The 12,657-nt window shown below is 39.9% G+C and overlaps 1 protein-coding gene across 1 annotated transcript; it reads right to left on the minus strand.

Moving 5' to 3' along the window:
* Positions 1-1,323: 1,323 nt before the first annotated feature.
* Positions 1,324-2,830, minus strand: LOC121770089 (protein GAMETE CELL DEFECTIVE 1, mitochondrial-like). Its single transcript, XM_042166892.1, has 3 exons — positions 2,270-2,830; positions 1,813-1,999; positions 1,324-1,726 (listed from the first exon to the last, which is right to left on the minus strand). Exons 1-3 carry the CDS (start codon positions 2,791-2,793, stop codon positions 1,520-1,522), a joined length of 918 nt encoding a protein of 305 aa, XP_042022826.1. The 5' UTR covers positions 2,794-2,830; the 3' UTR covers positions 1,324-1,519.
* Between the last annotated feature and the right edge of the window lie 9,827 nt (positions 2,831-12,657).

Genomic DNA, 12,657 nt, shown 5'->3' on the forward strand with positions numbered 1-12,657 from the left:
CAGGGATGTCCGTGGGGGTGTTTGCCACAATAGCGGATAAGAGGTAGGACGTCCCATTTTTTTTTTATTTTTTTTTCTTTTTTTATTTATACTCAATATTTACAACCCATTGCACTTCATTTTTTGTACATTTGATAAACACAGACCATTAAAATGAATTAATCGCATTTTTTAATTTATTTTATTGGCTAGGGCGTCGGCTAGTCCTAGTGCTTGTCCACTATTGTACAGTGGGATGTCGATGTCCTAGTGATGTGGCAGTGCAGTGGGATGTCCTAGTGACGTGGCAGGAGGTGTTTTCGGGATGTCTTAGTGCTAGTCCGTTGGGATGTCCATACTATTGTGGATGCTCTTAGACAAATAATTGGTTTTTGATCGTAATTATACTTAAATTCAAAAATTCAAATTAAAAATTAAGTAAAATTATAAGATAAAGAAAGAATCTTGAAAAGGGAATGCAGAAGTGTAGGATCTAATGCGAGACTCTTATGTTTTTTACCCATTGAAAAAGCCTTCCCTTTAGTGTCTCTAGTGTTATTAGGCTGGTCACTTTAATAGAGTAAACCCCATCACCGTCTCCATCTCTCTCATTTCGAATACCTGAAGCGACTCCTGATGAAATAAGCAGTAGTAATGACAGCCTAAGCATGGAGGTCAAAAGTTTAAGTTAGCTCCTCTCTCCTCGTAAGCAAAGGAATTTTGAATTGCAACTGTGGATGCTCACTCATGTTTTTCGTGTATACTTATGGCTTTTAAGCTATCAATACCAAAATCGTTTTACACTGCTAAAGCTAGGCTCTGAATAATGTGCATATGTTAATATCAACTGGTTTGCATTTCTTAGTTCGAATTTAGCTTGATATATAGGTGGAAAGACTTTCTACCAAACCCAATCATAAGTATATCACTGCAACTGCAGGGGGTGGCTGCGCGGGCAGATGATGAAACTGCTAAAAGCCAGCACGCGTAAGAAGTGATCAAGTCACTGGCTGTCACTATTTAGATGCAAATCCACTAATGAAAGATGAACAAACAGAGAGATATGGAGATCACAACCAGCCTTTGTTAGCTCCAAAACCAGCAGAAAACATGACAACTAAACAAGTTGTTTGTGATAATTCTTTCTAGTTGTAATGATCCACATCTATTCTTATCTTTTTGTGATCATTAGCGAGGCTTGGCTACGGGTGCTCTGCTTTTCTTGTTGCTAGTGCAGTTAGCAGCTCTAGCACTAACTGAGAATCAATCAATTTTCACACAAGAATCCATCTCTTTGTCAATGTCTTAGACCCCAAATCTAACCAACAAAAAAAACAGAGGAAATTTGGAAAATCAAAAATGAATTTCATTTCACTCACCAATTGGTGTTTTGTGATTTTATCATTTCGACAACATTCAAACTCAAATTGTTATAGAGACAGCATACCACATTGATGAAGCCACTAGCAAAATCTTTCTCCTATTTGCTTTCTAAGTTGTAACTGCAAGCTCTAGCCGGACTCGGCAATAGAATTCAAGTTCATCGCCTTTTTGGGGAGGGGTAAGTACCTGCAAGAGGAAGCTTCTCCTCTCTGTAAGGTTGGGTTGATTCATCCGAGACACTAGGAATCCTTGCGACACTCCCCTTCCCTTTCTTTGCATTCGGGCCTATAACTTCGATCATGTATTTCCATCCATCTACAGGCCTCCTTCGGCTAAATATGTGCGTTTTAATGAAGCTTGCAATCTGAAAATCCGTTCAAAGACAGTGGAAATGATACAACAACACAAAAAACATGAAATCCTAAATCATAATTTAGTATTTCAATGAACCTGAAACTTATTGAAGGCAATGCGACGCTCAAACTCTTGAACCAAGATGTCTTCTTCCCTCTGTGACATGTCCCACACATTACCCTCTGGATTTTTCGACGTGGTTTCCCAGCCATCCGGCTTGTTTTTTAGCTCGGAGCTAGCCAATATCGAATTTCCCAAATCATTATTTGCAGAATCAAATATCCTGCATATATTCAATTTCAATCAACCAGAATTAGTCAACAATTGCAAACATAAGCTAACAAGTATCATATCTTCAACAATTCATTGCATTTTTAGCAGATAAAGTAATTCAACAAAGTAGATCAACAATTCATTGCATTTTTAGCAGATAATGTATTTCAACATAGTAGCTCAGATCAACATATAGTGACAATTCCTAATCATAATTTTCAACCGATTACTAACAAGATTAATTCGATAAATGATCGAAGAATTAATTAGTAAAACGTACTCGGAGGCACTATCGAGCAATTTCTCAATGTCGTCGGAGCCGGAGACGAAATTCCCCAATTTAGCCTCCTCAAGTTTCTCAATCTCCTTCGCCCACAGGCCGGCGTGGATTTTCTGCTTCGTGAGGCGATAATCCCTCTTAATATTCTCCAAGCTGTAGAGAGAAGAAGAAGAAGCCGCATTCCGATCAGAATCCTTCTTCGCCGATTTGCCCTTCCTCTGGTCCCAATTATCGTTCATATCCTCCACGAAAGCCTTGGTCTCGGTGTCAATTTCTTCCGGCGGGGAGGAGATTGCAGTTTGGGGATTTTCCGCGGCGGCGGGGAGGGAGAAGCTGACGTCGGATTCCCATGGGGCGCGGGAGGATTTTCCCGAGAGATCGTCTGGAAGCCAGGCAGTTTCCCACGCGTCGTTCCACTCTTCCTCGCCGGTTTTGGTAGGTCGTTTGGTCGAGAGAGGGCGGACGCCCACCGCCGCCGCCGCGGTGTTGGGGTTTAGGGCGACGGAGGTTAGCCTGCGCATCATCTTAAATTCAAATTAATCTTTTCCTACTCTACTTATAAAAGGTCTTCTCTCTCTTTTTGTACCATATGCTCGTGTTTATACGATAAAGTTTATAACTCCATTCTCGAGAATTTTACATTTCGAGTTCCTATCATATGTGGTTAATTGGTTAATTGTGATACTCCCTCCGTTCCATGTTAATAGAGTCATTTTTCTATTTTGGGAAGTTCTAAGTTAATTGAGTCATTTCTATTTTTAGCAAAAAGTAATTCTTCATTTTACTTTATTCTCTCTTCATCTCTCTTACTTTACTATCTCTTACTTTTTTTCACCATCCATTTAACACACTATTCTTAAACTCCGTGCCGAAAAGAAATGCCTCTATTAACAAGGAACGGAGGGAGTACTTTTTATATTTTATATTAATTTTATAATAAAGTAAGAGTGAAATTAATTTTGTGTAATATGGGGTTTATTACTAAAATTAATAAAAATAAAATTGAATAATTAATAAGGAATGAATCAAAATGAAAATTGGAACCCATAATATAATAGTGGACGGAGGAAGTGTAAGTCAATGGATTGTTATGATTGATATATAATTGTATTTCTAGAAACATTATAAAATTCAATAAAAATTTTGGATCTTCTCATAATTTCATAAATTAGCTGAACAAAAGAATAATAATTATTTAAATCATGAAGTTTGATCAAATTCTTATTCTCTGTCATTTGTCGCCAAAACATTGCTTGAATTGAAGATAGGTCGGAGGTGGTTCAGTGCGTGTCGCCGTTGATGGCGGTTGATGTTTCCCAAAGTGTCTTGCGCAGCCACTACAGTCGGCCCATTCCTACAACACCACTCTCTTATGTTACCTCGCAGCTACCTCATGGGATATCTGACCTCCTGGGAAGGCCTACGTGATGGGTGGTGACCCAAGGGAAGTCGCCTATTCTCTCTTTCCTCCAAATTTAAGTGTGATACCTTGATACAAATATTTGTTAATGCACATATTCAAAAATGAGATATAGAAAGATTTGTTACTTCTTCCGTCCCACAATTGGTGCCACATTTGGTGTGGACGCGGAAGCGTGCATACAATATCCGATCACATGAATTTGATCTATTTAGCAGATTATTTAGACAAATTCTATTCGCGCAATTTTCACATGTATCATGCTCATAACTTGAATTAAAACATGCTTTAGCATATAAAATCCCTAAAACATGCTTACTACGGAATTAGCCAATTTACCTCGTTGATTCAATCAAGAATCGATTAAGGGTCGCTCCGTCTCCACGTGAAGATCTCCAATACAAGACCTCAGATCTTCTGACTGGTGTCCCGGACTATACGCCGATATTTGTGTGGGCAAATCTCACCAACGTATTAGGACTTGAATAACGAAGACAGAACTCAACTCACGGAGGAAGGCAATTTTCGATTTTTCTCTCTCAAAGGAGTGGACGAAAATTTGTGAGTGGAAAAAGGTGTGTTTTCTGTCTCCTTTATTCTCATATTTATATAAGTCACATATTGGGACCAATCAGGGATCTAAGGAAGAATTTGGATCAGGCTTAACCCAATTAGCTTTTTACTAATTAAATTGAACCAACAATTTAATATAAGATTATATTGGAATATTACAAGCAACCACTACAGAAGTAATATTGCACTGCCTTTCCAAATCTGAAATTGCAAGTATTCCGGGTTTCCTTTATTCGCGTTCAATTTATTTCCCGTGCTTAAGATAGAAACATCCATTAATTAATTATTGTCTGCTATGGACTTAATTAATTAACATATTTTATTCTCCAAGAGTGGACTTAGCAAGAAACACTTATTTATTATTCATAGAGTAATTAAACTCCAACTAGCTAGGTTCCGAATAATAAAACCTTGTTTCGAGCTCCTCTTGTGGATGTTATCAAACGAGACTCTCCTCGCGCACGTTCCAACATAATAGCAATCCTAGCACCTCTAGATAATGATCACCACTACCCAATATACCTGGATCGTTGGGTTACGAAAAACCCGCACCTTTGGTAAGTCAAAGTAGTGGATACTCAATATCGTATGCTCAATGCTAACGTACATTGATTAAGAAATTAATTCTCAAGACCTCGTCTTTCAGTAGATAGCATAAAGACTCGTCTTGCTGTTAGATCCGTTCAGTGCTATACCACACCAACGTCATCTTATTTCAATAAGGTTTAGAAATAATCGGACTACCATTGCAACCTTTCGCGATAGGTAGTCTAGGCCTATCTAGGTTGTGAAATTCTTATTTTTCTTTGTTTAGAACTGACCGTGTTACCTTAAATTGGACGACCCCCACAACCGGTCTACTAAAACAAAGACTTAGACTTTGTTACGCTTGCTCATACATTTAAATATGCAATAAACAACCATTAAATGTAAAACATAACAACATTATGACAAAAATAATCTGTTGCATTTATTGGAAAATAACCATTAGAGTTTTACAGTATCCAATCACTCGAAAGGTGATTTCTAGTATACAAAACCCTAACAATCTCCCACTTATACTCAAAACAGCTTTCGAGTATACAAAATAGTAGTGCACACGTCTAAATTTCTCCCACTTATACTGAAAGCGAGTTGAGGTCTTGAATGAGTCGAACTCCCATCCCTTCAACGTGGCACTCGAACGGTTTTACCGCCAAAGCCTTTGTAAAAGGATCTGCCAGGTTGTTCTCTGACTCAATCTTGACCACTTTTATGTCTCCTCTCTGCACTATATCTCTAATGATATGATACTTCCGCTCTATGTGTTTGCTCGCTTTGTGAGCTCTTGGTTCTTTCGAGTTTGCCACAACACCAGAATTGTCACAATAAATAGTGATGCTCTTGGGCAGATTCGAAACCACACCTAAATCCATAAGGAAGTTCTTGAACCATACAGCCTCTTTTGTAGCTTCTGATGCGGCCACATACTCGGCTTCCATGGTCGAGTCCGCGATGCATTTCTGCTTCACACTCTTCCAAATTACGGCCCCACCTCCTAAGGTGAACACATATCCTGAAGTAGATTTTCTCGAGTCCTGATCAGCTTGAAAGTCTGAGTCAGTATATCCCAAAGGACAGAGCTCGGCTGCATTGTAAAATAGAGCATAGTCCTTAGTCCGTTTAAGGTACTTGAGTATGTTCTTTACGGCAGTCCAATGTCCTTGGCCCGGATTCGACTGATATCTTGCCACCATGCCAACAGCAAAGCAAATATCTGGTCTAGTACAAAGCATAGCATACATGAGACTTCCAACTGCCGAAGCATATGGAATCTTTCTCATTGCATGTATCTCAGACGGCGTTTTAGGGCACATCTCTTGAGATAAATGGATGCCATGTCTAAAAGGTAAGAAACCTTTCTTGGCGTCCTGCATGCTAAAACGACTAAGTACTGTTTGGATGTAAGATTCTTGAGATAAGCACAACACCTTCTTCTCTCGATTCCGAAGAACCTTGATCCCGAGGATGTGTCCCGCGTCTCCCATATCCTTCATCTCAAACTGGTTTGATAACCATGTTCGAACTGATAACAACATCTTTTTATTGTTTCCAATTAGAAGAATGTCATCTACATATAAAACTAAGAACACCACATTCCCCTTATCAACTTTCTTATACACGCAGCTTTCACTTGGGCACTTTTCGAATCCAAACTTGCAAACAGTTTGATCGAAACATTGGTTCCACGATCTGGATGCTTGCTTGAGGCCATAAATGGCCTTCTTAAGCTTCCAAACCATGTGTTCTTTGCCCTTTATGGCATATCCTTCGGGTTGTTCCATGTAGATGGTCTCCTCAAGACTGTCGTTTAGAAATGCAGTCTTAACGTCCATCTGCCATACATCCCAATCCATATAAGCTGCAATAGACAACAGTATCCGGATCGATTTGAGCATGGCCACTGGGGAGAAGGTCTCATCATAATCGATGCCTTCCTTTTGGGTATACCCCTTGGCCACTAGTCTTGCTTTGAAGACTTTAACTCGTCCATCGGGTCCACGTTTACGTTTATATATCCACTTGCTCCCAATGGCAGTACAGCCTTCGGGTAGGACGGACAAATCGTAGGCGTCATTGTCTATCATAGATTGTAGTTCCGAATCCATTGCTTTTACCCATTCGCAATGATCGATATCTGCCTGCGCCTCCGCAAAGTTCTAGGGATCTAATACATTGCTGTCCGAGGAGTGATCCATAGATTCTCCCAAACCAATGTATCTGTCGGGCTCATGTGAGACCGTCCCACTGCGGCGCAGCACTACAATATTTTGAGTAGAAGTTGAAGTTTCGGGAATTGTTTGTACACTTGGTACTTGTTCTTGGTTAATGGAACTTGTGACTGAAGTTTGCTCATCAAGAGCCACTTCACTGCTGGGTTTATGATTCATTACATAGTCTTCCTCTAAGAATGTCGCTTGAGTGCTCACAATGACTTTCTTATCTCGGAGACTAAAGAATTCATAACCTTTCGTTCCTTTGGGGTATCCTATAAACAAACATACCTCCGTCCTAGATCCTGGCTTAGTTGGATCATTTTCCAATACATGAGCCGGGCAACCCCAAACCTTGAGATGTGCTAGATTGGGCTTACGCCCAGTCCACAACTCATATGGAGTTTTAGGTACGGATTTTGATGGTAAATTGTCTAAAATGTGACTTGCGGAAAGCAAGGCATGTCCCCAAAACGAAATAGGCAGACGTGCATAACTCATCATCGATCGAACCATGTTTAATAAGGTCCTGTTCCTTCTTTCAGCCACGCCGTTCTGCTGGGGCGTGCCCAGCGCAGTCAGTTGGGATTGAATTCTCACTTCCGATAAGTAGTCCGAAAATTCGACACTGAGGTATTCGCCTCCACGATCAGATCGTAGGCATTTGATATTCTTCCCATGATACTTCTCCATAAGAGTCTTAAAGTCTTTAAACTTGTCAAAAGACTCTGACTTGTGACGCATCAAGTAGACATATCCAATTTTCGAGAAGTCATCAATGAATGTGATGAAGTATCGAAAACCACCTCTTGCCTCAGTAGACATTGGTCCACATACATCGGAATGAACGAGCTCAAGTACTTCCTTGGCCCTATTGCCCTTAGCATTAAAAGGCCTCTTGGTCATCTTGCCTTCTAAGCATGACTCACACTTATGAAAAGGTTCCTCCTCTAGACCTTTGATAAGATCTTGTTGAACAAGAGAATGGATCCTCCTTTCATTGGCATGACCAAGTCTAAGGTGCCACAAGTACGTTTCGTTCATTGAACTTGAAGGTTCCTTTCGTTTCTTTGAAATTTTCGATGTTGTATTGAGTTCTGATTTGCGATTATTAAACTGTGTAGAAGTGATTGTGTACAGTTTGTTTTCCATGATACCACGACAGATATAAGAACCATCTTTCTTAATAACGCAGTTGTCATTAAAAGAAATCAAATATCCATCATAAACCAATTTAGAAACTGAAATTAAATTTCTTCTAAAAGAAGGTATTAACAAAACATTCTTCAAAATCAAAAATCTATCACTACTAAAACGCAAATAAATGTCTCTCACTGCAACGGCCGCCACTTTGGTAGCTTCGCCCAGCTGGACTTCGATCTCGCGATCATGTAGCCGTCTTGTCACCTGCAATAAGTCAGGATCAAAACAAATATGATCAGTGGCTCCTGTGTCAATAACCCAAGTGCAAATTGATGTCGAAGTCAAACAAGACTCGACAACTAGAGCCTGGTGCATACCTGTAGCCTTGCCCCGTTTAGGACAGTCTGGCTTCCAATGCCCCTTCTCTCCACACTTGAAACACTTCCCCGTGGGCTTCTTGTTAGCCCTCTTCTTCTTCTTTCCCTTAGCTATCTTGGCCGGTCCTGAGTTCGGTGCCTGCCTCTTTCCTTTGCTAGGCTTTAAGGCAGAGGAACGAGGCGCCGAAATCATCATGGTCCCTTAGCCTGGACCATAAGGTCCTCTGCCGACTGAAGTTCAGTCAACAGCTCTGCCAAGGTGTAATTCCTTTTGTTCATCTCGAAGTTGAGCTTGAACTTTTGGAAGCTAGGGGGAAGACTTTGAAGGATGATAGTCACCTGGGACTCGGGATCGATGGTCCCTCCCAAGACCTCAATTTGGTTGAGGTGGCCCATCATCTCGAGGATGTGATCCCTCACAGATGAGCCTTCCTTCATTGTCTTCGACATGATACTCCGAAAGGCTTGAGATTTAGTCGTTCGATTCTGAGTACCAAAATTTTTTTTGAGATTCTGCATAATCTCGGTTGCTGTTTCCATGGCTGAATGCTGATGCTTGAGTACCGAAGACATAGAAGCCAACATGTAGCACTTAGCCATCTCATTCGCCTTATACCACCCTATGTGTGCATCTCTGACTCCTGCCGCAGCGTTAGCCAGCGGCACTGGAGGTCGCGGGGTGGTGAGCACAAAGATGTACTCATCTGCTGTGAGAACGATGTCCAAATTTTGTTTCCATTCTATGTAATTTTGTCCCTCGAGTTTATTTTCTTTGAGAATTGCGGAAAGAGGATTAAACGACATATTGACGATTTGATTTGCACTGCAAAACAAAGTATTTTACTATTGTCATAAACTTATGTAAGAAGTTTGATTAGATTAACCATAAAACTTTTCAAAATCTTACAACTGTAAAATTAAAATTTTGTACCCTCCAGAAGAAGTCAATACGCATTAAAATCTTACAATTTTACTGGTCACAACACCGACGAATAGTCCAGAGACCACAGAGTGGCATGGCCGCCTAATGTTGCCTAAGCAAGACCATCTCTTTAGCATTATAGAGTCTCATTTCTACAACACACTCCCATAACAATGCTCATGTGCTGCTAACAAGATCAAGCTATCTCATAAATCCTGTGTGAACTTCTGAATCTCGCAGTTTCTTAGGATTATTGTCCTCACAGAGCAGGTGACGATAATATTGGAAACTACATTCTAGTTCATAATATTTACATTTGAGAAGTCCGCCCTCATGACCTTACTTTAATTAGCCTTAGCCTTGAGGCAGTTTAAGGCTTAATTAAATTATGTTGGTATTTAATCTACTGGATAATTAAATCTTTAGATTAATGTTGTTATCTTCCTGTAGGAAATTGTTGATCTAGAATTTTATTCTTATTCATGTCTACTATAAGGTATATCTAAAATAAACAAATTATTTATTTCTTAATAAGACATGAAAAATAAATTCAAATTATTTCCTTGTTCAAAATTAGGAAGAGATATTTTATTATTTAATGTATTCATACATATCTATCCTTATTAGGATCTTAGATATAAAACTTTAGGAAACTATTAAATTATTCTCATCCATATCATCTAGGAATAAAATAATCATTATTTATTTCCATAGATATAGATAATAATAAAAATGTTCCTTAAATCTAGATAAATATTAGGAAACTATTAAATTATTCTCATCTATATCATCTAGGAATAAAATAATATTATTTATTTCCATAGATATAGATAATAATAAAAATATTCCTAAAATCTAGACAAATCTTCCAAAAAGATTTTATTTTCATTAAATAATAATATTTTAATGATATCTTTTAATAAAATGATAAAATAATCATTAAAATAATCCTTCATCGTTATCTCATCGCAAGAGGTTTGCACGAACGATGAAAGACGAAAATCCGACGAGTTCGTCGTCGGATCACGACGCATGAAGCTTCTCGGCCAGCAGCGCACGAGTGCGACATGCTCTCGGCCGCCTGGCTAGACCACCGGCTCGTCGGTGTCTCGGCAGCTCTCAGCCAGCGAGACGCGCACATGCGCCTCAGCTCTCGGCCAGCCGCTAAGTCCATCTCGATGTTGTGGCTCGTCAGGTCCCGCGACTCTCGGCCAGTATTGCGCACGACTGCGGCGCTGCTCTCGGCAAGTTGCTATCGCCTGTCTCGTCCCTCCCGACCCTGGATTCTCCTCTCTTCTCGGCACACGTCGCGCCTTATGGCGCACACGTCTCGGCCACGACTGGAGCTTTGTCTCGGGAAGTCTTCCGCCTAGGGTTGGCCTGGTGTCTCGCGGTGTCTAGGTGGTTCTCGGACGAACCACCACTCCGCGCCAGTCACCGCCACGTCGACCTCGACCTCGACCCGGGTTCCGTCTGGTGCGTGTGGTCTCGGCCAGCGGCGCGCACGAGCCCCCACTCATCTGCGCGTCGCCCCGTGATCACGGCTCCCGGCTCCCACTGTCTCGACATCCCTACCTCGATCGCACGTGGTGCGTTCGAGCAGTTCAAGTTCTTTGATTCGATAGTTCTTGAGTTCATCATGCATAAAATTAAACAAAAACACCAAGAACATGCTTCGCAATCAAATAACACATGCATACATGAATTTCGCGAAATTTAAATCCAAATAATCAGAGCCAAAGACTGGCTCTGATACCAATTGAAGGAGTTGGCAGCGGAATCGTGCGTTCAATATCCGATCACATGAATTGGATCTATTTAGCAGATTATTTAGGCAAATTCTGTTCGCGCAATTTTCACATGTATCATGCTCATAACTTGAATTAAAACATGTTTTAGCACATAAAATCCCTAAAACATGCTTCCTACGGAATTAACCAATTTACCTCGTTGATTCAATCAAGAATCGATGATGGCTCGCTCCGTCTCCACGTGAAGATCTTCAATACAAGAACTCAGATCTTCTGACTGGTGTCCCGGACTATACGCCGATATTTGTGTGGGCAAATCTCACCAACGTATTAGGACTTGAATAACGAAGACAGAACTCAGCTCACGGAGGAAGGCAATTTTCGGTTTTTCTCTCTCAAAGGAGTGGACGAAAATTTGTGAGTGGAAAAAAGTGTGTTTTCTGTCTCCTTTATTCTCCTATTTATATAAGTCACATATTGGGCTCAGTCAGGGATCTAAGGAAGAATTTGGATCAGGCCTCACCCAATTAGCTTTTTACTAATTAAATTGAACCCACAATTTAATATAAGCTTATATTGGAATATTACAAGCATCCACTACAGAAGTAATATTGCACTGCCTTTCCAAATCCGAAATTACAAGTATCCCGGGTTTCCTTTATTCGCGTTCAATTGATTTCCCGTGCTTAAGATAAAAACATCCATTAATTAATTATTGTCTGCTATGGACTTAATTAATTAACATATTTTATTCTCCAAGAGTGGACTTAGCAAGAAACTCTTATTTATTATTCATAGAGTAATTAAACTCCAACTAGCTAGGTTCCGAATAATAAAACCTTGTTTCGAGCTCCTCTTGTGGATGTTATCAAACGAGACTCTCCTCGCGCACGTTTCAACATAATAGCAATCCTAGCACCTCTAGATAATGATCACCACTACCCAATATACCTGGATCGTTGGGTTACGAAAAACCCGCACCTTTGGTAAGTCAAAGTAGTGGATACTCAATATCGTATGCTCAATGCTAACGCACATTGATTAAAAATTAATTATCAAGATCTCGTATTTCAGTAGATAGCATAAAGACTCGTCTTGCTGTTAGATCCATTCAGTGCTATACCACACCAACGTCATTGTAACATCCCAAAAATTTGTATGACCTTTATTTAATAAATGTCGGTTGGAAATTTCATTTATGAAATTTAAATTGTTGCTACGTGTTTGAGTTTGGTTATGTGGAATAAATCATCATGGGGGAATTGGAATGAAGTGCTAATTAGATTTTAATGTGGGGAGTCAATTTAAATAAAATCATGCATCTTGTTCTAGCCAAAAAATGGCTATTGTCGGCCCCTCCAATTATTGAGAATTTATTCTTTCTTGGATTTAATTAATTGTTTTGGGATATTCATCCAAATTAAATCCAATTAAATCTTGCCACATTTT

Source organism: Salvia splendens, chromosome 16 (assembly GCF_004379255.2).
Source record: "Salvia splendens isolate huo1 chromosome 16, SspV2, whole genome shotgun sequence".
NCBI lineage: Eukaryota > Viridiplantae > Streptophyta > Magnoliopsida > Lamiales > Lamiaceae > Salvia > Salvia splendens.

What these genes read in the sequence shown, in the direction of transcription:
- LOC121770089 (XM_042166892.1), bottom strand. Translation starts at nt 2,793, where the DNA reads ATGATGCGCAGGCTAACCTCCGTCGCCCTAAACCCCAACACCGCGGCG. An exon ending in TTGCTCGATAGTGCCTCCGA is followed by an intron (nt 2,000 to 2,269) that starts GTACGTTTTACT and finishes GAATATATGCAG; the next exon opens with GATATTTGATTCTGCAAATA. An exon ending in TTGCCTTCAATAAGTTTCAG is followed by an intron (nt 1,727 to 1,812) that starts GTTCATTGAAAT and finishes ACGGATTTTCAG; the next exon opens with ATTGCAAGCTTCATTAAAAC.